This window comes from Glycine max, chromosome 20 (assembly GCF_000004515.6).
Source record: "Glycine max cultivar Williams 82 chromosome 20, Glycine_max_v4.0, whole genome shotgun sequence".
NCBI classification, from domain to species: Eukaryota; Viridiplantae; Streptophyta; class Magnoliopsida; order Fabales; family Fabaceae; genus Glycine; species Glycine max.
The window spans coordinates 34,513,006-34,540,569 of record NC_038256.2 but is presented as its reverse complement, the minus strand read 5'-3'; the positions used below and the strand labels follow the sequence as shown (position 1 = coordinate 34,540,569).

Here is a 27,564-nt window from a genome sequence, read left to right as displayed (position 1 = left end):
CTTGGTTTATTGGAGATGACAATCACAGTCAAAAGGAAAAGGAGGTAAACACCATGAGACAAAATTATTGAAATAAATAATCTCTTTCAATTTTTCATCAAAGATAATAGCGTCTCCTTTGGATTAAAAAAAATATTATTATAGAGGTAGAAGAAAAGAAAAGAAAATAATTTAAAAGCTGAAACAGATATTAACAAATTAGATATCAGAAAAAGATTATAGTTACTTACCTCATGATTCACAAATAATTTTTAAGCAAATGTTAACAGAGTCACTATTCCCTCACTTTCACAATTCTCAAGGAAATCTACACAAATATTAAAAGAGTTCCAACTTCACTTTGTTTGGTGCTGAACTCTTTATCCTCTACTACTTTCTTATATAACTAGTCTGAAACCCATGCGTTTGTAAATTTTTTTTATGTATGTTTATTTGTTTTGTAAAACAGAAATAAAATGAAAATTAATGTGCAAATTAAAATAGATTAAACATTAATAATATATTTACATAGTAGACAAATTATTCAGAAAAGCAAGAAAGATAAACACTATTATCAACAAGTACCAATTTAATGTTCTAAATTTATTTAGTGTCATTGTCGTCCCAGTCTTTCTTGCGGCGGATGATAATTTCCCATATTTTATCCCTACGTTTGTAATAAAAGGAGACCTTATCGCCGTGGGAGAAATCACTATCGGCAAGAAATTGATACCATGGTTGTACAACATATTGTGGCCAATTCCAATGTCAAGGACCACAACATTCCATTGCAGTGGAGATCCAAATTTTCTAAGGATTGTCATGTGTTGACCACAGGCATTAAGATGTGTAATGACACAATTTGGAAGTCTCTGTAATGAAAAAAAATAATCTTATATATAAACATGAATTTGTATAAGGACAACCCATGCATGGTAAGCGAGTTTGCAAGCATTTTTTAATTGCAATATACCATTAAACTTAACATTTATAATAAAGTGATTGTTCAAACTACATCATTCACAAAACATTTGTTGAAAATTCCAAACTACCAAAGGCACTTTAATCAGTATCACTATCATCTCAATCCTTCTTCCTTCTAATGACAATTTCCCCAAATCAGTCCAAATTAAGCCCATTCTCATATTGGACAGCAACACAATGCTAGTAAGGCAAGCATACATAAATTAATAAAAGAAAATTGGTGTGTTTTAAAGGCATAAAGGAAGACACTAAATTCATTCTACCAGGGGAAACAAATTTCAATTATTAGTACCATTCCCTTTGAATAGTCCACGAAAACCTTAAGTTCTCCATATATATTTTAGACCTTGAATTGTTCCATTGTATTTAATGTTGTGTGGATTCTGAACCTATAAATGGCATAGGCACATCACATCACACGTATGATATTGATACATCATAGTTTGCTTATGATAAAGATGTAGTATACCTCTGCCAGAAAAGAAACATTCAGTGAAAAGAGGAGAAAGAGCTATATATGTAAGACATGGATATAAAAATTGAAACTACTTTACCAAAGGAGTGACCATGCTTAAAGAAAATTGTTTTGAAAAAATTAAAATAAAAAAGGATGGCAGAATGCCATCATAACAAATTTATCATCATAAAACTACAATACATCATTGTATATCTAAAGGAAAGCTTACTTGGAAGCTTGCTCATAACTGAAGAACTTCACAACAGAATTTGGGACAGTTTGAGCACAATTAGTACCATTCCCTTTGAACAGCCCATGAAAACTTTAAGTTCTCCATGTATATTTTAAATCTTCAATTGTTCCATTGTATTTAATGTTGTGTGGATTCTGAACCTGTAAATGGCAAAGGCACATCACATCACACGTACTCTGAATATGTGAAACACATAATTTGAAGAAAGAACAGTTATATTTATCAACCGACAACCATGCACAATGCACTCAACAATATCGGGTTGGAAAAAAAGAAGAATTCCACAAATGGAACATCAAAATTCAACTTACCTCATTTAACTCGTTTTTGCTATTTTTGCCTTGAGCTACTCGAGATGATACTTTGCATAATAATAATAATAATAATAATAATAATAATAATCACAACATAAAAAAGGACCTTCAGCTAGAGCCTACATAATAATAATAATAGTAATAATAATAATAATAATAATAATAATAATAATAATAATAGTAGTAGTAGTAGTAGTAGTAGTAATGATAATAATAATAATGATAATAACAGTAGAACCTGAAAGTTGTGAGCTCCCTTGGTCACGACGTGTGAAAACCGACAAAGATGAATGAACACCGTTGAAAAGCCATAAACATACATGTTAGCCATTAGAACACCGTTGAACATACACTTTTTCAACTCCTCTTGATCTATTGCCCCATTAGAATCCTCATCTATAAGAAAAGCCATAAACACAGCTGTTAGCTATGATACTAAACAAAAATGTCAATAAGTCAATTTGAGTGGGCATGCAATGGTGACAAAAACATTATGATAGAAATTTTTGCTGCATAGCTAAAGCTAGTGAATGTGCTAAATAAGCAATATTTATCAATTTTAGTGTATACTAAAATCGAATTGAATTTCACTAAATATTTAAGTGTTTAAACATAGGATTAGTCGCAGTCTTTCATCACATGGGTACAATAAAAATGACTCCAAGAAGACACTTACTGCTTACTTCCACTTTGAAATGACATTTTTAAGGTATCTACTTTCAGGTCCATATATTTTATTTACAACATTCAAAGGCTTTTTGCTGGAAAGTATCAAATCAAAATACCAATTTAACAAAACCATAACTTTGATGATCCTACACCTCCAAATTGATAGACCCTCCATTTTGAAACCCTACACAAAATACCACTGTATCCATTCAAAATAAATAAATAAATACTCGTTAAAATGAAAAAAACACAACGCTCCACCATGGTAGGTAGTTCTGATGATGCAGCTGCTAGATGATATTGTCATTCAAGTGAACACTTGAGCTCATTGCTAACCATAATTCTATTTATATTTCCTATATGAATCAAGTGAAAAATATATAGTATAAAAGAAATTATTAATTTAGGAATATACATCTAGGAAACACTAATGCAAATACATAAGGCGAAAATCAGAAGAAGAAAAAAAATCTATATAACGAAACTGTAAAAAGCAGAGAACATCTCTCCATGCTAGGGGTTTTCAATGAGGAAGCCTACTTAGCAAACCCGATCACAAGCATTGCAGTAAGTTTTCATATAGCAAGAGCCGAGAAATTATTATATAGCTGTAATTCTTCCCTAATTCAGGGAAACCATTTGAGTCATCAACATTAAATCACATCTAAGAAGAGCCTACAGATGCAATTTTGACTATTAATTATGTTCATGCTCTATTAACTGTAATATCTTAACAACTTAAATTTAAAAGATAATGCAAAAGAATAGGACTCACCACCATCCCTATGTCATTTTTCTCATTGCCATTCACTTCCACAGGGTTGTCAACAACTAAATTCATAAACTGGTCAAAGCCACAGAGAGTACCAACAACCATGTGATTTGCGTTTAGCTTGACTGCAAGAAAACACCAAGCATTTCAGTATAATCTTCTCACAAATAATGTAAGAAAATCATTGTCTAAGAAAAAATACAAAAACTTGAGATATCAGATATTCATAACATAAACCCTAAAGTAAAAAAAATGTTGTAAAAAAAATTACACACAAGAATAAATTCTTAATTGACATGTGGAGTACATAAGAAATTCGTTTTTTAATAGTTTCAGATTCCAAAGACAATAACATTGCTTATCAATTAAGAAAAACACTAAAACTACTCTGAATATGTGAAACGCATAATTTGAAGAAAGAACAGTTATAATAATAATAATAATAATAATAATAATAATAATAATAATAACAACAACAACAACAACAACAACAACAATAAAATGAAATAGAATTCTAAAGCAATACTTAGGACAACCTTGAAGAAAGAATGCCAAAGAAAACCAAAAATGAAATGTCATGGGCGACACACGTGCTACAATGGACGGGACAAAGGATTGCGATCTGGCGAGGGTGAGCTAACTCCAAAAACCCATCCTCAGTTCGGAATAATAATAATAATAACAACAACAACAACAACAACAAAGCAAACATGCATGACAAAAAAAAATTAAGAGTTAGAAAATATCAGCGTTAACTTCTGTCATCACAACATAAAAAAGAGCATTTGGTTAGAGCCTACATAATAATAGTAATAACAACAACAACAAAAATAAAATTAAATAGAATTCTAAAGCAATACTTAGGACAACCTTAAAGAAAAAATGCCAATGAAAACCAAAAATGAAATGTCATAAGCGACACACATGCTGCAATGGACGGGACAAAGGATTACGATCCGGCAAGGGTCAGCTAACTCCAAAAACCCGTCCTCAATTTGGAATAATAATAATAATAATAATAATAATAATGATGATGATGATGATGATGATGATGATGACAAAACAAACATGCATGACAACAGAAAAAAATTAAGAGATAAGAAATATCAGTGTTAACTCTTGTCATCACAATATTAAAAAAGGTCTTCCGCTAGACCCTACATAATTTATAATAATAATAATAATAATAATAACAATAATAACAACAACAACGAAGCAAACATGCATGACAGCTAAAAAAAAATTAAGAGTTAGGAAATATCAGCGTTAACTCCTGGCATCACACATAAAAAAGGGCCTTCAGTTCGAGCCTACATAATAATAATAATAACAACAACAACAACAACAATAAAATTAAATAGAATTCTAGAGCAATACTTAGGACAACCTTGAAGAAAGAATGCCAAAGAAAACCAAAACTGAAATGCCCTGGGCGACACACCTGCTACAATGGACGGGACAAAGGATTGCAATCCCGCGAGGGCCAGCTAACTCCAAAAACCCATCATCAGTTCGGATTAATAATAATAATAATAAGCAACAACAACAACGATCACAACGGCAACGACAACAAAAATGACAACGGCAACAACAACGACAACAACAATGACAATGACAACGACAACAACGACAACAACAACAACAACAACGACAACAACAACAACAATAACAATAACAACAACAACGGCAACAACAACAACGATAACAACAATGACAACAACAACAACGACAACAATGGCAACAACGGCAACAACAACAACAACAAAATATAATAGATTGCACAAGCAACGAGCCTTTCTCAGTTTTTATTATATATATAAATTTATCAGGATTAAAATTTTCTGACAGTTCAGCTTATTAATTACATCAAAATTAAAACCCTAAAAGAAAGTCCAGATATGCTTCCCAAGTGAATTCTTCTTCCAATTGCACCATTTGCAAAGTAATCTTTCCAAAAAGGGTCTCTCAAACTTTTAAAAAAGGCCCCATTGAATGACTATATCAGATAAACATACATAACATAATGAAGATAAAAATTAGAATTAAGATAAAAGAACGCAATTGTAAGGGACCATATATTAATAATAATAATAATAATAATAAACAATATAAATAATAACCTGTAACTAAACAAAAAGATAAGATAAAAACATAAAGATAATATTGCAAAATAAATCCGCAGAAATGAATACTATCTGGAAGTCAACAAAAAGTTCATTGAATGGCTTGAACAGCCTAACTACGGGCCTAGAAACTGATGACTCTCCTCTTGGAAGGAGTTTGGCATTCAGAGTGTGACCAAAGTCATAATCAGAACACAACTTCTCTGCTAACGCAGAAAAGTTGTCAAACTAATCTCCAGAAAAACTCCAACCTGAAAACATAAGAAGATATTATAAATAGACCAGTGTAACTTGAAATAAAGTGAAAACAAATCAACCGGTCACTTACAATAGCAACTTTATTTTCACCAACGAAAACAGTAGCTTCATTAGCAAATTTAATTTCAATTGAAGCAAGACCACTTTGTTTCTTTAAATAGTCAACAATGCCATCTGCTTCACAGGGACCTTTGTATTCCTGAACATTCTTTCCCTAATTTCTCATAATGTTAATTGTGGGAAATCCCTTAACATCATATTGTGATGCAAGGTCTTTGGTCTTCTCCTCATTGGCATATACTTTAGCCAAAACAATAGGAGGATCATGACTACTCAAGATAGAATGTTCACTCCAGTACCGTAGTAGGTAAACTTAAAAATAAAAATATAGGAACTTGAAAAAAAATTCAAATGCCTCACTCAATTAACACAAGTAAAGTTGGAATCAAACTTGAAGGGTGAGTAATCAAGCTAAGCAGATTCCTCTTAAAAATCAACAGTGAAAGAGATATACGTTCAGGCACTCCTACAAATATGTCCTATGCCCTGCCCCCAAAAAATGAATTAAGGAAAAATAAACAATTAAAAATAGATGCATAAACATACACAAAATGAAGGAAAGGTGGTTGCACCTTAAAAAGATTTTCACTAATGATGACATTGACAATGATAGGAATTGAAGGAGCTATTCGGCAGAAATCTTCTAAACCAACAAATATGTCCTCATCGACCTTTTAGAAAAATTGAAGCCCATCAATACTAAAAAAGATCAGGGTCCTAAAGACACCACAAACAAACCTATAATATAGTATGTATATAAGATGCAAGAATATAGATCATTAAGAGGACATACATTTTATATTTATTTGATATGCACATAAAAAAGGAAACTAAGAGCATATCAAGTTTAGAAAGTAGGAAAGAAGAAATTATGAGTATCATTTGTTTTCACCCATAAATATAAAGGGAAATAATTAAAATACATAGAAAATAAAAAATATATTATGTAAATAAAAATGCAGGAAGCAATCAACAAGATAAAAATAGAAACGTTATTGGACATGTACGTGTAAATCATCAATCAATTGTTATTTTATTTGAAGTGTAATTTCTATGAATTGGCAGTGAAAAAAATGTATATTGTCAATCAATTAAGAATCATGATATAAATTATAAGGTAATGATTTAAAAAATTAATAAATTTACTACACATGTCAATTTATGACAAGATGATAGTATAAAATTCTTTTAAGCTGACAGTGCATGAATCATTTTTATTTATTTATGCATATTTACATCATAGTGAATGACACATTACTTTGTGTTCTAGGCATGGGCTTTGTGGTTAGAAGGCAGGCCTTCAGAATTGATTAGTGAATACTGAACAGATTCTTGCAATCTCTATGAAGCTCTGCGCTGCATCCATATCAGTCTTATGTGTCTGCAACAGCATCCACATGACAGGCCAAACATGTCATCTGTAGTTATGATGTTAGGTAGTGAAATTGGCTTGCCTCTGCCCAAACTACCAGTTGTATTTGTTGGAGAAGGTTCACCACATCAGGAATAATCTTACATTCTGTCAACGAATTAGTATCACAGTTTTAGAAGTTCGTTAAGAAGCATTACTCAAATGCCTACCATATTCCATATTTTATTGCATAATAATGCTCACCAATTCCAACAACAAAAAGTATTAGGTTATTCAAACTCAAATACAGGAACTTGAAAATAAACTCAAATGCCTCACTCAACAATTCAGCCCCGCAATTTCAAATTCATTTGACGCTGTGAAAGCAATTAAGTAAAGCAAAACAACCACGCAACCAAGAAGGAAATAAATTAATCACCATCCCAAAAACATGAGCAATTTATTAATTTTTGTACTTATTTATAAAAGTAAAATAAAGCCACCAAAACATTCTGAGGTTCACTTATTACACAGCAAATAGGATCTGAGTCTCACCATGTTGCTTAACACAACACCTTAAAAAGTAGAAGCCTAAACCTTTTATTAAAAATTAAAACCACGAACTTCAATAGAAGGTATAATACAAATTATATATGTATATGGATATGTGGAAATATATGTATATAGGTACCTACCTTTGATCCAAGTGTTTGCGCTCTGTTTTTAATTTTTAAGCTAAAGCAGCAAATTTTCCAAATGGGTCGCGGATCTGCGAGAAAACAAACATATTACATACCAATGTTTCCACTGTTTGTTGAAAATAACCCAAGTCTTCATGGATATCAGTAATAGTACTTCTAACTCCATCAACCTGTGAAAGATGTATCACAATTAACTACATATTTGTTTCCTTCCCATAATGTTTGTAAATTATAATAGAAATGGATATGGCATTAATAAACTGTGGTTTCAATTCCTTTATCCTGGATGAAACAACTGATTGAAATAGCTTACCATCATACCTACACTTGTAAAAAGATAGGTACCACTGAACCACAAACACCCTGATCCAAATAAAAATTGCAAAAAGATCGAAATTAACAAAATCAAACACCCGTGAATGAGGAAAAACAAAAAAATGAATGAAATGGGGGATTGAGAAATTTTACCAACAGTACGGAGAAAAACGGTGATAGATTATTGAAAAAGATAGAAGGAAGAAAAAAAAATCCAAACCAAAATCGTAAAAAATAGAATGAAGATGGAAGCCCTCAGCAGCTTTAAAACTCAACCAAAAACAAAAGAAAAAAGTGGAAGTGAAGAGGACACCAAAATGAAGAAGAAAGAATGGAAACAAAGGAAGCAAATTGGTGGGGAAATGACACAAATGAAGGAAGCGGGTTCAAAGTTGGTAGGAAAATGATCAAAAAAGGCTGGAGAAGCCACGTGCATCCACCAACAGAAGTTAAACACTCAAGCTGAAATGCCCAAAGTTAAACACTCAACATGGCAGAAAACAAAGACAAACCAGCAAACCACGTGGCAGAAAACCAAGGCCAAAGCTGGAGGGGTAAAATGACCAAAAAACCAGCAAAAGTACCAGATGTCAAACTGTTAGCCATGGACACAACAGACATTTCATTGGGCTTCTCTTTTATTATATACCTTGGATATGAATATAGAAATATTTTTTCTTTATATATTGGTATAGATTAAAGCTATGAATTCTGTTAAAAAAATATTAAAACTATAAATACCAAAATTTGCTTAGCAAGTATGCATCCTCGGTTCCGATGTTCGGCACCTTCACAATTGATTTTATTTCTGTAAATAGAAGAATTATTATCATTATTTAATTATAGAAACAAAAGTTGAAAAAAGAAATGAAAATGAACGATCCTAACGCAATAAAGAAAATAAAGTAGTGGCTTTTAAGTTTTTTCTTTAAAATAGAAAATAAATTCTATTAACTTAAAAAATATTCGACATCAAACCTTCATGGCATTCTTTTTGGCTTCCATGCTTTAGATGAGGATAAGCTTAAAGAAATTATGAACATTTTATTTGACTGTAGAAATAAAAGAGATTTTAGAAACTGTTATTTAATTTGAGTATTGTTATCATGAGTGTGAGGGAAGGTAGTGTGCGATTAAACCAAAGCAAATTTTATTCCTTTGTATTTAACCTACTAAAAAACTAACGTGTTCTCAGTGCGTGATAAAAGGAAGAGTATTACATGAGAACATCGGTTACTGAATAAAAATTTCGAAACATTTTGTATTCTTTTTACCATTTTATTCTTTAATTAATTAAATGGGTTAATTTGTGAATATAAATTTTGAAGGATACAGTAGTCCAAATAAAAATGGACACCAAAAGTAGTTACTAAAACATGTATCTCCTTTATATATATATATATATATATATATATATATATATATATATATATAATAATAATAATAATAATAATAATAATAATAATAATAATAATAGTGAAAACATAGGCGCGAAGTTTGTCCGCATTTGTATTATGCTAAATTTAATATATTGTCATAGTTTTTATTGTGCTAAAATAAATATATTGTATATTCTAATTGATGTGCATATGAACTTGAGTTGAATTATTTTTTCCTTGATGCACGTCTATTTATATGCATTTTATATATTGTAATATGCATTAACATGTATATTAATTTTAATTTAATAATTTGTTTTAGTTTAATTTTTGGTGTGGCTATTTTTGGCAATTGAAGGTTGCTTGTTATTAGAAAATGTTCATCACAGTGAATTCGTTGTGTATGATTCAACACAAAAGCTTCATCACAATAATTAGTCGTGTTTGTCTCAGAGCAAAGAAAATAATATTTTTAAAAACCATTTTTTTAATTTCATTTTGTTCAATTTAATAAAAAGCATTTTTCTTGGTGTGTTTTCTTCTATCACCCAAAGAAATTATTAGTGGTTATTAGCAAATAAATATTCTTTAGATATACATAGTGTTGTAATATTCAAAGTTTAATTAAATTTTCAAATAATGAAAATAAAAGAATTTAATATAAATATTCTTGTCATCCAATCAAATACTCACATGTGTATTATAAAACTGTTTATATATTAAATATTTTAAAAATTATACTTAGAATAGTTTTTAATTAGTTTACTATGTTGTAGGTGCAATTGCATATTGTAAGAGTTAAACAATTTGGACTTTCACTACTCATGCTAAAAACAAATTTGGTCTTTCATGTAGAATATTAGAATTATAGAATCAGCTTTTAAGCCCACCCAAGACAACGAAGATTTGATGTATGCACTTATTTTAAACTTCTCCTCTATTATACATGCTTCGTGTTGCTTGTAACATAAAATTGTTTTCAAATTTTCTCATTTCTTGTGTCAACTCAAATTTGCTGAACATTAGAACCAATTTTATATGGAAGGTTATTGCTCCAAAGAAAGTAACGAAAGGTGATTTAAATGAAAAACTAATTATGTCGCAGTACCATTATTATGGGGTTCTTTCATCTTCTATGACGCTCCACCTAGCTTTTAAAAGTGGTGAATGTGTATTGAATTGGCAATAAAATAAGACTTTTTTTTTTATTTCGGCACATTTATATATTAATTATATCTCTATATATGTAGACTAAAAAATATTCTCATTGCATCTCTGTAAATGTACACAAAAGAATATTCATTTATTCGTTTTTTGGGTCACAATGATCATTCCATTCTTTGCCTCAAATTTAATATATGAAGACATGAAATGCATTTATTTTAACCTTTATTCTCTATTACACAATTGTACTGCATTAACTTGTTAGTGCAATGAGAATACCTGCTGTTGCTCACTTCTAACAAAAAAAATTGCTATTGCTCAAGTCCACTTAACACACTTTGATTGCAGCAAGTTTTCCGTCTAAGCTTCCTCTTGGTGTAGTTGCCAAAAGATAAAATGGATAAAAAAATTGCACGCATAATTTGAAAAAAATAGAGTATGTAGTTACCACGATAAATGAAAGAGTAAATTGAAAGAGAAAAGACAAAAAGAGTCGATCAATAAAAAATTTGATAGGGAAGAGAGAAAATTATAAATTAAAGAACAATAGATGTTTTACATTTACTTGAAAATGGAAAATGGTGAATTTACCGTTTTTGATAAAACTAATCTTTCTTATGAAACTAGACTAGAGTGTGCATTGAGTGGTGTATATAACATTTTTTTGTAGTCCTCATGTTTTAGTTGTTAGTTTTTCTCTCTTTGTTAGTTTTCTAGTCATGTTCTTTCATGTTGAAATGCAAATTATGTCCCTTCTAGGGAAGCTTAGAGTTCATGAACAAGTGAATTGAATGAATCAAGTTCTTAAACTAAAAAAGGGAGTACAAGTACACCTTGCCTAATTATAAAACTCAGTTTGTAAACTACCTTTATCACAATTGTGCCATTAGTTCACTTTTTAAAAGTTTAAGAAATTTTTAGAACTAATAATATAAATCAAAACAAAAATTCAATTTTTAAATTTTTTTTTATCACATTTATTTTTTGTTGAATTCCATGTGAATGAAAATAAATATTTTTGTATAATTTTTTTTATTGCGAATACATGCTGTAATTTTTTTTACTAGAAGACGAACTAAAGTAAATAATAAGCTTAATATACACGTTAATATATAAAAATATATCAAATTGGTTTAATTACTCATTTGATTCCTATAATTTCATCATTTTTACTTTTTAGTTCTTATAATTTTAAAGTGACTTTTTAGTCCCTATAGTTTGTTTACATCTTAATTCTCTTCTAGTCCTATAATTTGAAAATAATTTTTTTATTTTTTATAATTTATATTTTAATTCTCTTTTAGTCCTTATAATTTGAAAGTAGTTTTTTTAGTTCATATACTTTATATTTTAATTTCCTTTTAGTCCTTATCGAGTAATATTATCCATTATAATTAACTACAACAAAAATATTAGTAAATAATTTGTAACTAATTTATTGTAAGATAATTTGTAATAAAAAAAATAATTGATAATTTATAACTAATTTGCACTTAGTTGTTTTTATATATTTTTTGTAGTAAGGACTAAAAGGTAATTAAAATACAAATTAAATAAACTAAAATGATCCTTTCAAACTATAGAGACTAAAAGAGAATTAAAATATAAACTATAAGGACTAAAAAAGAATTAAAATATAAATAATAGGATTAAAAAAATAATTTCAAACTATAGGGACTAAAAAATATGAATAGTAAAATTATAGAAATCAAATAAATAATTTAATTTATCGAATTTAACATATAAAAATATGATAGTGAAATAGAAATGAGGATACAGAAGTGTGATATATTAATAATAATAGTAATTAGTATTAGATACTGTAAAATTACATGTCTTAAAAAAAGAATAAATTATGAGATTTTTCTATTATTAATGATAAATATTCTCACTATTTAAATTAAGTTAAAAAGGCAAATTTGAAAATTGAAGAAAATATATAAAAATAAATTATTTGAATTAAGTGATTATTTATTTATTTGATTTGATATGATATGTTAAAATTTAAAATTTTGAAAATAAATAAATGATGGTTTGTTAAGGTTATAATAATCTTAAAATGTAACTTAAACAAAATATTTTTTCAGTTTAATATAGTTTATCTAAATTTGATTATTAAAATTAACTTAAATTTATATTTATATTAGTTAAGTTTAAGTAATAATATTTGATAGAAATTAGACGTATTAACAAAAATAAAATGAACGTGACTTAATAAAAAATATGATACTAGTAGTTTTTTTTTTTAAATTCTGTCGTTAAACTTATAATATAAGAATAAATATTAGTAAGAAGTTTTCTTCAGACACTTATAAGACTGAACGTGACTTAATAAAAAATATGATACAATTAGTTTTTAATCAATTTTTTTAATAATTAATCATTTTAATTAATTTAATATCTCTATTAATCATAATTTAAAAAACTAGTGAATCAAATGTTACAATTAAAAATCACAAAAATTAAAATTATGAATTTTAAAAAATAAAAAATCAAAATTTTAATTTAGCTGTAATTATAATTAGGTGTTTTAAATTTATACAAATATGATGAAATTCGTATTATGTGAATGAGGGTGACATTTGTTTATTTGTGAAAAACGAATATGAGCCAAGTTCCCGACCCGACCCGACCCATTGTAGCCCAAAACCTATTAGACTATTATCCCTTATTTCCCTTAACGAGAAAGATTGACGACGGTGCAGTGAGGGGCATTGATGCGTGCACCTAGCAAAATTAAAATTAGTGATACACTCAGTAATATGTGATTTTTTCATTTTACCCTTTTTCATAGAAAAAACATATGAATTAACTAATCATATATGAATTATATCAAAATTAATTGTCATATAATTATTTACATACATATTAAATATATATTAAAAATTTTAGTATTATATATAATAACATTATATATTTTATAAAATAATTAACCTATTAACTTAATTAATTAAAGCGTCAGACTAATAAGACGAAAATAAGATATTTGACTCTACTTAAGGGCATTTTTAAAATCCATAATCGGTAAAAACAAAATACACTTAAAGACAATATATCAGGTGCACCTAGCAACACGCTGCAGTGAGTGAGTGGAACGCAATGGTTGGTGGTGGCGTCTCTCGCATTTCCCACCATTTGGGGAGGAGGCATCGCCATTTCTCAAACCATAGTGCCCTCAAATTACCGCTGTTTTGTCACCCCACCTAAGTTCCCCGGCGAAATTCCTCTCCTTTTCGATTGTTTCAGGTTCTATTCTTCATTTCATCAATTGGGTTTTGTTATTTTTTTTTTTTACTTTTCCTTCTTGGTAGTTGGATGGAGACTTGCTTACTTGGTTCACCTCCTTAAAAAAATTGAGGTGTTAGGTGTGTTTTTTAAAGGTTGGTGATTTGGTATGAGCTGAACAAATCTCTGGGGGTTTAACTTAAATGTGGTTATAAAATTCGTATCTTCAGATGATAGGGTATTATTAAGTTAGCATTCTTTGTTGACCCTTTGATTTACTCCAAAGTTAAACTTATAGGTTATATGTTCATGTCCGAGGAATGAGTTGCCTAAAGCATGCATGATAATAAGAATATAGAGGTCGTGTTTGAATTAACTTCTCAGTACGCTAAAGTTAACGTATTCACTTCAGGTTTTGGACACGTTAGATGAAAATCTTCTATAGAATAAGTTGATTTTAACTTATGGAAGAAATTTAATTCATTTTAGCTTTTTTTTTTCTTTCTATAAATACTTATTGTGAAATATATCCAATTACAACATGAGTTTTATGTGCTAATTGTTCATTGAATATTTTAATCTTATACACACACACACACAGAAAGAGAGTTGATTTCTAACGGCTTCCACATGCACGGCTGTAAAAAATTCAGATGAAATTTGTTAAACAATATCTATGTGTAAATTGTGGAAATAAAAATCAACCAATAAACAGATATACTGGTTTTTATGTGCATTAATTGTCATCCTGCTTTAGTCAAGAATCTGATTCCTTTCTTATGTGAAGCCAACAAGAAGATGAACGTGAAATTCTCTCCGACGGAACATCTGCTGTGGCAGGATTTTAGCCTCGTTCACCTTATGTCTCTTTTACCATTTTTCATATGCATGTCCAACTGTGTAATATGCAATTTGTGTTCTTAGAATATCCATATTGTTTGGAGGAAAATAACATACTTTTTTCCCTAAATAAAAAAGAAAAGAATGATTGATGATATTGTGGAACTGGTTCTGTGATTCACCATGTCATGATAAGTTTCTTATAGGAGAGGAGTGCGCTTGTACTTCTTAATTCCCATAGCTTAGAATTGTGTTTCTTCATTAACTTTGTACATCTTTTTATTCTTTAGGCTATTTATGGCCAATTACTCATTCTTCTTTTAGTCTTCGTGTATGTAGATTTATTGCTTGTTGGCTAATGCATAGTTTGGTAGAGTGGAATGGAACAGAATGGAGAACAAATATTTGAATTAAAGTAGTGTGGTGGAGATGTGGGACCCACACTAATTTTGGAAAATTTCCCTTCAAATCCCCGCTACAGTAATTCCACCAAACAGGGGGTAAATTAGTACTGCTTTCTTGAGTGTATATAGGGATCTAGTGAAGAAAGACATGTAGCAATTGTAGTTTTCACTTCGGAAGTTGGCATATATTTTATGTACTATTATTGATTCTATCTTAATCATTACCGGGTGGAATTGTAGCAATGGGAAAGATTGATGCTCTGCACATAGGTCATCGAGAACTTGCAATTCAAGCGTCCGGACCTCCATTTCTTTTGTCATTTGTTGGCATGGCAAAATTACTTTGTTGGGAACTTAGGAATGACATACTGACAAGTTCTTTTGGAGAAGTGTATTTCTTTTTTCCTTCTTATTTTCTTCTCCTATAAGTGCCTTTGGAGAAGTTTATCCAAACAGACCAAAAAACTGGATTTACTTTGTCATTGTAATAACTTTTCCATCAGGTAGAATAACTATGCAATCAATATTGCACATGGAATTTACTTTAAGGAAGACTAAGGAAGTGTTTAAAAACATTCTCCAGAAGTTTGGTCTTTGTTTTGGAGTTCTTTTGGGTTATTATATACGTGAAAGATACATTATTTGGCTATGTTATGGTTGTTAAAATAGTTCTTGACATAATTTTAGTAAATAAATAAACTTCTAATTCAAGTTTAGGTTCTGACTTGTTGGGGGATCAGAGCATCATAATTGTTATCTCCATTGGTAAAGTAACGTATATTTTGTTAAATGTTTCCCAAACAGGCCTCCTATAGTTGCTAAATGTGTCTGAAAGCGAGTTCTTTCTTCTTGGGTTTCTTATTGTTGTAACATGGTCCCAGAAGAGTTTCAGGTTGAGTTTTCAAGTGTGCGGCATCTCAATCCACAGGTAAATAAGTAGCTCCACAATTTACCATCAAGGTATACCACCCCCTTTAATATTAACATAATTTACTCGTATTTTGTTATTTTTCCTGAATAGCAACATCAACATGATTTATTATGTTACCAATATTTACTCACACATAAGCTGAAATAGAAGTCTGTACTGGATTCTGGAACTTCTGGTAGGTGAGAACTACCAATTTGGGTATAAAGCAGCTGGTGATGCCTTGGAGTTAGTTAAGCTTTGTGAAGAGTACGGAATGGAAGCTTACATAATAAAATCTGTTATGGACAAGAATCGTTTTTCTGCAGATATGAATTCTGTTACCAACTCCATAGAGAGGGGACAGGTCTCATCTACACGTGTTCGTAAATATTAATGGCCACTGGCCAAGAACGATTCAGTACTGCGCAGTATAAGGTGTCTGCTCCTTGGTCTTGCTTATTGAATCTAGCACCAAAGGAAGGATTATATGAGAAGTGTTCACTTTTCCTTGATCAGAAAAATGTGTTGCAGTGTAGAATAGTTATTGACAGCAAGTTTGTCCATATAGAAACAGATTATGGAGGTCTGAGTGACATTTTTGGTTCTCAAAATTTGCAGTTCTTGCATATTGAGTTTGGTGATTCCTGCACTTGATTCAGTTTAGATAATTATTTCTATTTAAAATTTATAGTCTACTGAATTATAGATGATTTTCATCCATCTCCCAAAGTAAAGTGAAACTTCCAAATCTTAAAGCTAATACAAGTATATATGTACCTTTCTTCCTTTTCCCTCCTTTAATGCAATATGCCTCCCAACCAAGTGATGAAATTTGGTCAACTTTATTGATTATAAAACAATAATTTGTGAATCTCTTAACGTCTATGAAATTAGTTCTTTTTTGTTTTCTCTTCTGGAAATTATTAAGGGTTAGTTTCGGAAATTAGTTTGTGCTTGCCAAAATTTAATTCTTTAAAATAACTATAATGTTGTGATACTCTTTCAAAGAATAAGTTCTGGAATAAACAAAGTATATATTTATTTTCGGGTCTTATCGATGATTGCTCTTAATGAATTAATAAACTGATTTTTTGTTGAAAATTATGGTGAGAGTGGACTGAAAATTATGATACGAGTATATTGATAATATTTTTTTTTTAAAAAAACTTCTTATTTTTAATTTAAACACTTACTAATAACTTTTATTTTAATCCTTGACCTTAGAGAAACTTTAAGGCTGCATCTTTTTTTAAGGTAGCTTAGTTTGGTTTTCTAAAATTGTAATGTGATGTGTAGGATAAGTTGCTTGTAGAACTAACTTTTAAGGTAAAAGATGAGTTCCAACTGAGGTGAACAAAGAGAGAAAAAGTAAGGTATCAGGGAAAAAATGGCTCTTAAGTCAAATATGTCCCACTGGCCATATTGTTGTTTTGAAAATTCGGTTTAAGTACTTCTACCTGAAATAAAATAAAAAACCTTCCTTGTGTTTGGAAGAGGAATTTTAAAATATAAGAGATTTGAAATGCCAAAAATTTTAATTTTTTTATATTTAAATTTCTTTCATTTACCCAAGTAATTTGTTTGAAAAAATCAATTCAAAATTCTAGCATTTCAAATTCTTAATTTGGATGGGACAATTCAATTTCTTTTATATACAAAATTTAATATTTAAATATATATTAAAAAATTAAAGTTTGAAAAACGAAATGTAGTTAGGATGATAGACAGGTTTTATGATTTTTTAAATAATAATAATATTAGAAATAAAAGAAATGATAAAAAAATTAAGAAAAAATGTTATTCAGTGCAAAATAATTAGACAATCATCTAAAGGTATCGAGAACAAACCTAAGAGATATGAAAAGGGAATACTCTTTGTCAATAATATGTTAAAAAAATTGACAACAGTAAAAAATGGTTTATTCATAGATATTAAAAAAACAATCACAGATAGCTTTTTTTTTTGTAGACTGATGGCACGGAAGGGAGGATAAAGAGTTAAAAAGAGAAGTGTTGCTAGGTGCACCCAGCATTATTGTTGGTGCACCCAACATTCTAAAAAAATGATAAAATTGTCCTTGTTTGATTTTTCTCTTACGGATCAAGTTAATCTATAAATTTCTTCCGGATCAATTTGATTCATAAGAGACTTTCGGATCAACTTGATCCGTAACCGTAAGAGGAAAATCAAGCAAGAAAAATTTTATCATTTTTTTAGAATGCTGGGTGCACCAATAATAATGTTAGATACACCTAGCAACACTCTAGAGAGAGAGAGAGAGGTTGGGGTCAGAATTTGTCCACGCCACACCAGAAAGCCAATCCTCTCTATCTCTGATTCACCAGCCATTAGAGATTTCCCTTATCTCTCTCACTCTCTCCATCCTAACTTGAAGCACAAGAATCATTCCATTTCGTTTCCCATTTAACTAGGGCAAAAATAAGCACTTCGTATCTGGACCACGGAAAGTTAAATACATATGTAGTTATAGTGTGAACTATTTGAAAAGATGTAACTGAAATTTATAATTCTTGGAGGTAAAAATGTTCATTAGAAAAATAGACAATTGAGTTATTTCCTTTATAATAATTATATATTCAAATTACACCACTGAATCTAATGGGTGTATTGCTGGACAACTTAAACAATTAGTATAATTGATTCAATTCACAGCTTAATTATATAAGTTGTTAACGGATACAAATCAATGTGTGAAATGACCAAATTGGTTGACAAAGTAAATGCAGACAATGAAATTTTCAAATTTTCAAATAAACTCTCTAAATATGTATTTAGATAAGTGATGATAAAATTAATTTTAAATTAAATATTTAAAATTAATTTTGTAAAATTGATTTTGCAAATAGAGAGTGGACTAATCCTTAAGAATGTAGAGTTTTCCGCACTAACCCTTAAAGTTGACAAATGAAGGTTATAATAGTTCTTTATACGTATTTTTGTTGTGAAAAAAATAGTTCCCTGTACGTAGACTGCGATTTTTGAGAATTAATATGAAATTTGATGCTAATTGCTATGTACGTAGGGTTTATTTTATTTGATTTTTATTTTTTGCTAACAATACTATGTACGTATATAATTCACATGTTGACTCTAAAATTTTGAAGTTGCCGACCCTAACCCTAAAAATAATCCACTGAAGATTAACACTTGCTTTTCTTCTTTCACCTATCGCATTCTACCGCCGTGAGAGCGTAGTGCAGGCTGCTAAGGCGAAAGCACCGGTAGCTGAGGCACCATAACATCATGAGCAAGCGCGATTAATCCCCGATACAGAGATTCAACCACGATTCAGGAACAAAAACGAAACAACCTCCGATTCGTATTGGTAGCAGCTGGAATCGTATCGAATCGTACGATACTAACTACTATGTTGCGCTATGTTAGAAGTTAGAACTCACCCTAGGCTGTTCCGTGGCAATTCCACTAAATTATTAATGATGACATTCCTTTGCTTACTTTAATTAATTTTTCTTTTTATTGCAGCTGTAGAGTAAATAGCAGCAGCAGGATCTGCATACGATATGATGCTTCTTCGGAGAATTATTGCTGCATGTCCTCAATCAAAGAGGATGTTCAGCTCTTCTGTTACCCATGGCTATGAAAGTGCTATTCAAGAACTCAACAAGGTAAAGTCTTTGGTGTGTTCTGCTAGAGGTAAATGCAGTGTCTTTTCTGTTTTTGGCACACACTGACATAATGTATCACAATGCAAAGAGATTAAGTTCACTTGTCACCTTGTTGGATGTTCATAACCTTTTTAATTTATCATATATCTGTTTGAATGCGTAGCTGGGTCGTATTAGTATTATCATATTAAGCACTGAAGTCATTAAAATCTAACCAAATTTCTGTTTGGATTTCTATTTGCTATTCAATATCTACTATTAAGGTTTGTTCCACTTGTACAGAGAAATGTTTGTAGGATTACTATAATCCATGTTAAATTGTCTGTTCCATTTCAGGAAATGGAATCGGTATTCGGTGAACCTCCTACAAATGGACTAGCTAGCTCTGCAAGCAATAGTCGGTTGAACAATGAATCCCAGCTGTCATCTCCAAACACAGGTGAAAGTTCTTTTGAATTGACTCATACTGGCGAATCAGGGGAAGCTCAAATGGTAGATGTGTCTCCAAAAGAAAGCAGTAAAAGAACTGCCATTGCTGTTTGCAAGGTAATTCTTGGAAAGAAGGTGTTTGATTTGGTCTTGGCCAATCAAATGGCGAAAGGAGATGTGCTTACTGTAGCGAAAATTGCGGGCATAACCGCAGCAAAGCAAACTAGCAACCTTATTCCGTTGTGCCATAATATAAGCCTTTCACACGTGCAAGTGGACTTGAGATTGAATCATGAGGACTTCAGTGTAACAATAGAAGGGGAAGCTGCATCAACCGGTAAAACCGGGGTTGAGATGGAAGCAATGACAGCAGTCTCTATTGCAGGCTTAACCGTGTATGATATGTGTAAGGCTGCTTCAAAAGATATAGCCATTACAGATGTAAGACTTATGCATAAATCTGGTGGAAAAAGTGGAGAGTATTGGTGGACACAATGATTGTTTTATATGCATTCCAATGGAGAACAACATTTCCAAAAATGCTATTCTTCGTAAAGTTTTCCTCACCTGCACGGCTCTATACAAGTTTTCCTCTTCGTAAAATGGGATGCAGGAATATTGGAGCTAGCTTTGTTTAAGTACATTTTAGTAGGTAAGCTTTCACTCGTCTCGTTGTAAACTGCCAAATTTTGGCAAGTGATCTAGATATCAGGTCTAATTTCTTCGACCCAAAAAATAAAAGGTTTCAGGTCGAATGTCTTTAACTTATATTTAATATGATTATAATTTATTATTAGTGAAAAAAATACTATTAAGGGATTATTTGGATTGGATAGAAGAGTTAAATAAAATTAGGAAAGAATGTGTGCCAACTTGGTCTGCCCTGTGCTAATTTTCACTTTCAAGCATTGCACTACTACTTAGATAGGGGTGGAGGTTTAAGTCAACAAGAGAAATCAGCGACGAGGCTGAAAACAAAAAATGTATGGATTAATTGACATAGTTTTTTTTTTTTGAGATAAATGACATGTTACTCTAGTTTAATGAGTGGTTTTAAATTTAAAGTATAAGGTATGCAGTTACATTTAGAATTTGGAGGAAGATTTTTTTTTTTCTCACAGGAGTTCTATTTGGTTAAAACAAAATTATCTTCTACAATACAATATGGGTAGTTTTCATAAAAACAACAATTTATTTGGATATAAAATGTTATATAGATTGTTATATTAATAGCATATCTCTTTATTTTATCCTATATTCTTTTATTTTGACTAAACAATGCTAACAAATGTTCAGGATACTTGAATGATATGATAACCCGCTAAGATTGAATACTTCTAAAACTTTAAGCTCAAGTACTATTAATTAAATTCAATTTAATAACCCTTAAGAGAGATGTATGATTTCATCCTTATGTAAAACGAAAACATCATGGCAGGGTAGTGTTGTTGGGGGAAACGAGTTAGTTGACTGGGTCTTGGACAGCTTAACTTGCTTTGAAATTTGACTACTCTCATTTCTGATTATAAGGTCAAACATGACAACCAATGCAAGAGGAAAAAGGGTTGAGTTGTATTTCAATGTTACTTTATTTTTTTTCCCCACCGACTTTTCTTGTTTTAAAAACGATTCTGAATTTTGAAATTTCTTCAATCTTATCTAAGGACTGAGTCACTGAGGGGTAGGCACTTAATTTGACCAACATCATCCCCAACCAAACCGTTATATTAGTTGATATGATCATTACAGTTACAAAGATCAAATGTAATGTAATGTAAATTAACAGTTCGTTTTTTTTTAAAAAAAAAAAAACATCACTTCTAAAATAGTAACCATAAAGGGCAAAAAGGTCCTTTCAGAGTCACATCGTCTCTCCCCTAATTTCTGGGAACCACAAATTTATTGGGACGAGCGTGCGGTGGAATTCATTCTCGTGACACTCCACCACGTGGCTCAATGTGGTTGGTCCATTCTTCTTTACAATCACAAATTCACAATATCTCGTTTTTCTTTTCTCCGTTTCAAAAAATTCAATTAACTTTCGGTTGCAGAGGAGGGTTTAAATTCGATACCCAATTTTATCATAAAAGGAATAATCTTAGGGAGGAGTCGGCGTGTTCACACTTCCAACCCAATCGGGCTGTCAAAACGACGACGTTGACAGCCCGGTTCTCTGGAGATAGACAGATAGATATAGGTACATTCCCAGTTTCAGGTACCATTCCTAAGGAATAATCTTTTCCGAAACCGAATATCCCTATTATTATTCACATTTTTTTTTTGTTATTATTCTTCTCTGTTCCGCGTATTTCCTACGTGTGATTTCTGATTTCTGCGGTGCACGTTTTTCTTCTCCTTCCAATTGGGGATACCAACCCCACCTACCCTTTTGATTCTTCCTTAATGGGTTATCTTTGTTTTCCTTAAAGCATTGTTCTTTTGCCTAAATTTTAGTATTGACGCCTGATTCTCATTTTAGGTCTGGAATTTTGATTCTAGATAAGGACAAGGGTTGCTACTTGTTGGTGTTGTGCTGTAGTATTGGTTTGACAAGCTTTTGCGTTGAGTTGAGTTGGGTTGAGTTTAGTATCTGCAATGAGTTCGTTTTCTGGAGCCATTCAAAGACCTCTGGTGGCGGCTGCCGCAGTTGCTGTTGCTTCTTTCTCTGCTGATCTCTCCGATAAATTGCCATCACGTGATTGTTCTACCTCCGATTTGGCACATTCTACTCCTTGTAGCAACATACAAGAATCAGATTCATCCTGGGTTTCTCATATTTCGGACTCTAAACTTGCTAACCTATCTTTTGTGACCCAGATTCCGGTGCCTGTGCCTAATGTTCAATTCCGGGTACCGAGTTTGGGACAGAATTGTGTTTCAAATTTGTACCATTCTTCGGTTGCTTCATCACCACTTCTTCGGAATTTGTATCACTCTGCTGACTTGCCTAGAGTCTCGAGGTCTGCTGCATATTCCCATGGTATCTCCAATTCAACTTCTGAGGCTGAGGTCATGTATAAATGGCATTTACCCGAACTGAATGCTTTGGATGATTCTAGTTGTTCATTGACAAAGTCAAGGACAGTGGTGGTCTTGCTGGGATGGTTGGGAGCAAGGCAGAAACACTTGAAGAAGTATGCGGAATGGTACACTTTAAGGGGGTTTCATGTGGTTACCTTCACGTTTCCAATGGGGGAGGTCCTGAGTTATCAGCCGGGTGGAAAAGCGGAGCAAAATGTTCATTTGCTTGTGGACCACTTGGCTGAGTGGTTAGAAGGGGAAAGTGATAAGAATCTTGTCTTTCATACTTTCAGCAACACTGGATGGTTAACGTGAGTGACATATGTTATGCTCAAGCATAAAATTTGGCAGTGTTCTTCTATTATGTTGCTTAATTGGTTTGGTATTCATTGTTGCAGATATGGTGTTATTCTTGAACATTTTCAAAACCAGGATCCAACTATCACGGAAAGGATTAAGGGATGCATTGTAGACTCTGCACCTGTTGCGTACCCTGACCCACAGGTAAATGATTAGCTTTTGTGAAACTTGATGAACGTTGCTGTTTGCTGTGCATATTTCCTATCTTCTCTACTGCTCATGCTATTATTGCTAGTTGTCCTTTATATCCTCATTTATTGCCTTGTTGAGTTGTAAAGTGTAATGCATTGATCAATTGAGACCTTGGATATTATGCTTGATTTCTTTGGCATTTCAGGAATTGAGACATTGGCATTTTAACATTTGCTTGAGATCTTTGACTTTTTCAGCTTTATTTGGCATTTATTCTTCGAGTGGGGAAAATTAAATAGAGAAAAAGTTATGTTAATTTCATTAATTTTGAAGCCGTGAAGTTTCTTTTTTATATTTTGGGTTTTGATTAAAATGCGTAAACTGATACATGATTTCTGTTATTCTTTTCTCTACTAATCTTGGTTTTAGAAATGTTGAGGTTTTATGTTAGATTAGTAGATATGATTTTAATTATCTGATTATCATTTCAGGTCTGGGCCTCAGGTTTCTCTGCTGCATTTCTCAAGAAGAATAGTGTGGCTACAAAAGGACGTGTTTTTTCCGATCAATCTGGCATTAAAGTATCAATTGGCAGTGAAGATGATTTAGGGCTCAAACCTGCTCTAACAGAAGCAGCTTTACTACTAATTCTAAAGAAATTTTTTGAGATCATTCTGGATCTTCCTTCAGTGAACAGGTAATGACTCAAATCTTCTTATATTTACTTGATTGTTGTTATGAAAAGTCATGATATTTCATCCCAAGTCTTGCTTGCTTTTTATTCTTCTAGAAAATTGCTATTTTTGGGGGGCATTAGACCATTGTTGATTAGATCGAGTTGATAATAAACTCTCATGACCCTTGATGAACGGTTGAGAAATATGATTGTACCGAGAATTTAGAGATTCAAGCATTCTCTAACAGGAGCATACAAGCCATTGTATGATTGTATCATTGTTGAATTTCTACAATAGGTTCTTTAGAAAAGTGATATCTTGCAATACCCTTTCTAAAATGTGACATTATACATAATATTTTAGCAAAATTCACAACTGTATGCATGTGATTTTTGGAAATAGCAAAACATTCCATATTGATTAATGGTATGGCCTTTTGGTGTTGATTCACAAGACATGACCAATCATCAAATCAATAAATATTCAATTTTTGTTTACAATTTCCTATATGACAACATTGCTCCTAACTATAATGATATTGTTCAAATGCAGGAGGCTCTCTGATGTTATGAGCATGTTATCATCAAAACAACCCAGCTGTCCACAGTTATACATGTATAGCTCTGCTGACAGGGTTATTCCTGCTGATTCAGTGGAATCATTTGTAGAGGCTCAGCGCAGGGCTGGACATGATGTGAGGGCATGCAATTTTGTCTCCTCACCCCATGTTGACCACTTTAGGAATGACCCAAGATTGTATACATCTCAGCTCAGTCAGTTTTTGGAGGAGTGTGTTCTTAGCCGTTGTAAATCTTACTAATTCTTTACATTCCTTGGCTTACTCATACACCATATAGTTCATTCATTTTGATTTTTGAAAGCAGCCATTCCATTAATGGATGTTGCCATGGTGGTTAGGACTTTATGAAAAGTCAACCACCTCAAGGGGATTACACAATTGTTCCCTCACAGGTTATAATTGATTCATTGACATATTGATAGTGCAAATGAAAGATATGTTACACAATTGTTACCTGACAGCTTATAATTGATCCCTCGATATATTGATAGTGCAAATGAAAGATTTTGCAACTTTCTTCAATTGATTTATCTTGCTAGTTAATGGAAAATATTTTCATTATTGACATCTTAATGGAAAAAAAGTGAAGGTAATGTGATTGAGAATATAAAATTAGACACAGCAGATGACTTGTGAATTTTTAGATATGGGATTTGTTACATATTTAAATAACATTTAGAAAATATTTTTTAAAGTTCATTTGAACCGGTGAAAATAGAGGAATATTTTTTTATAATTTTATTTCAATAAATTTTTTTGGTAAAGTTATTAAAATAAACCTTTTGTAAAATTTATTTTGATACGATTCATGGTAAATTTCATGACAAATTTTATATAATAGTAAAATCTTATCAAGCCAATACTTAATTAAGTTGACTATTTATTAACTAACATATTTTAGACACAATAAAAATTATAACAGCACCACTAGCATCTAAAAGACTAAAACTAGCATCCAAAATTTTATTAATGCTTTGCATATAAAAGCATAAAAATATGAGATGCCTTATCTTAAACAACTTGTCTAACTCAATTTTTAAGGGTTAAGAAATAAATTCGATTAACGTGAAAGAAATAAGGTGGAAGCAGAGAATCTCTTCCGCAAGCAAGAAAAAGTGCGCCCTGGAGTAATAAGACAGGGAAAACCGAAGCGGGGAAACGTGAAGAATAAAATAGAAGACAAAAATTTGGTAAACAAGTCAAAGAATAGAGGCTGAAGATGGGGTGAATGATTATGCTTGAAGAGTAGTAGAAGAAAACATCCAAAGTTGAAAAATAATGGCTTAAAATTTAATGGAATTTCATTTGGTAAATATTCCATACTAGACTCTTGTAGTTTAATTCGCTAAAATGGACTACTTTAACTCAAAAATAAATAAATACAACTTAAGTTGAACAAGTTATAACTTAGAGCATGTTGGGTTTGAACAACATACATATTTTAAAAAGTTGAATGAGAAACAATCTAATATTGATTTGTTCTACTAATATAACTTTTAATAATTTGACTACTCTGAAGTGTCATGTCGTTGATTGTTACTAGTGATCATCTTGTTGATGTCGAGACCTTCCAACCACTAGTACAAGGTGCAGCGTCTGAGGTAACTTGAGAAAGTCTGGTCTCAAAATCTTCATGATATTCATAAATAGAGACATTATCTCATAAACATTATTAAAATGAAAGAACATGCAAGATAAGATAAGGAACTCACATGTGTCTGTTATGAACTGACCAATATCCTTTCATTTATGGGTTTGTTGAAAGATCTTATCAACATCTACAACGCTGCTTGAAGTTCCCATGCAATTATCGTCAATATGTAGTGTCTGCTCACCATGATAGGTTCAAATCCAATAATTAGGTGCGAACCCAACTTTGTAAAGGTGAACACAATTTCATCACGCAAAATCTTTGTAAAATCACATTTAACACATGGACATCTAATGTCTCCGTCACTGTTATAATAGTCCTGTTGATGAGCTTTGCTTACAAACTCTTCAACCCTCGTTACAAAAGACTCTTTCAAAGCTCCCCTACCACTATATTTCCTATTGTACATCCAATCATGATTTGAAGGAAAACAATCCATGTTCTGCTGTAATAAAACGTGTTCATAACAATTGGCTTAAACATGTGAGAGCCTATGCAAAAGGGTAACAAAGTTGAGTGTAGCAGAAGAGACTTACCAACTTCATACAACACAGAGAGGTCAATACTCAGTAGATTCTTTCCTTCAACACAAGAACAAACCGTTCAAACTACTTCTTAAGTATGAAAAAAAAGACAATACATGTCAATATACAAGTTTGTGTTGCTTGTGTCAATGTAGTAGGCTTTACTTGGGATCAATTTCAGTTTAGTATTTAAATGAATTTGTCTATATACTATACACAAAGAAAATACTAAAATTAATCATAGGTATACAAAGTGTACTGTCCAGGACTCACAAAATACACTTGGCATCCTAGATGACACTTAGAGACACGTGTAAACCCTCCACGTCAGCCTTGCAATAGAAGCGTGGACGCTCAGCCCTTAGCAGCCGGGCTCCCCAATTA

The 27,564-nt window shown here is 31.4% G+C and overlaps 2 protein-coding genes and 2 long non-coding RNA genes across 8 annotated transcripts; 3 read left to right on the top strand and 1 right to left on the bottom strand.

Moving 5' to 3' along the window:
* Positions 1–462: 462 nt before the first annotated feature.
* Positions 463–8,707, bottom strand: LOC102667285 (uncharacterized). The gene is made up of 8 exons (XR_005890254.1): positions 8,390–8,707; positions 8,235–8,284; positions 7,916–8,091; positions 3,965–7,388; positions 3,432–3,553; positions 2,226–2,383; positions 1,650–1,813; positions 463–851 (listed from the first exon to the last, which is right to left on the bottom strand). It is a non-coding gene; the product is annotated as an uncharacterized lncRNA (long non-coding RNA).
* Positions 8,708–13,862: 5,155 nt separating this feature from the next.
* On the top strand, positions 13,863–16,853 carry LOC113000760 (uncharacterized). Its single transcript, NR_163561.1, has 3 exons — positions 13,863–14,025; positions 16,053–16,176; positions 16,359–16,853. It is a non-coding gene; the product is annotated as an uncharacterized lncRNA (long non-coding RNA).
* Positions 16,854–19,121: 2,268 nt separating this feature from the next.
* Positions 19,122–21,107, top strand: LOC100527711 (cyclic pyranopterin monophosphate synthase, mitochondrial). 3 transcript variants are annotated; one of them, XM_006605775.4, is made up of 3 exons: positions 19,122–19,566; positions 19,664–19,806; positions 20,143–21,107. In XM_006605775.4, exons 2-3 carry the CDS (start codon positions 19,702–19,704, stop codon positions 20,731–20,733), a joined length of 696 nt encoding a protein of 231 aa, XP_006605838.1. In that variant the 5' UTR covers positions 19,122–19,566; positions 19,664–19,701; the 3' UTR covers positions 20,734–21,107. The 3 variants fall into 3 exon arrangements, with proteins under 3 accessions (XP_006605838.1, XP_003555836.1, XP_025983251.1); XM_003555788.5 differs by having other exon boundaries at positions 19,130–19,530; XM_026127466.2 differs by lacking the exon at positions 19,122–19,566 and having other exon boundaries at positions 19,698–19,834.
* A 901-nt stretch (positions 21,108–22,008) lies between these two features.
* Positions 22,009–25,527, top strand: LOC100799381 (transmembrane protein 53). Of its 3 annotated transcripts, none has more exons than XM_003555149.5 (5): positions 22,009–22,432; positions 22,715–23,567; positions 23,655–23,760; positions 24,240–24,445; positions 24,978–25,527. In XM_003555149.5, exons 2-5 carry the CDS (start codon positions 22,831–22,833, stop codon positions 25,243–25,245), a joined length of 1,317 nt encoding a protein of 438 aa, XP_003555197.1. In that variant the 5' UTR covers positions 22,009–22,432; positions 22,715–22,830; the 3' UTR covers positions 25,246–25,527. The 3 variants fall into 3 exon arrangements, with proteins under 3 accessions (XP_003555197.1, XP_014628350.1, XP_014628349.1); XM_014772864.3 differs by having other exon boundaries at positions 22,010–22,450; XM_014772863.3 differs by having other exon boundaries at positions 22,010–23,567.
* Positions 25,528–27,564: the final 2,037 nt, after the last annotated feature.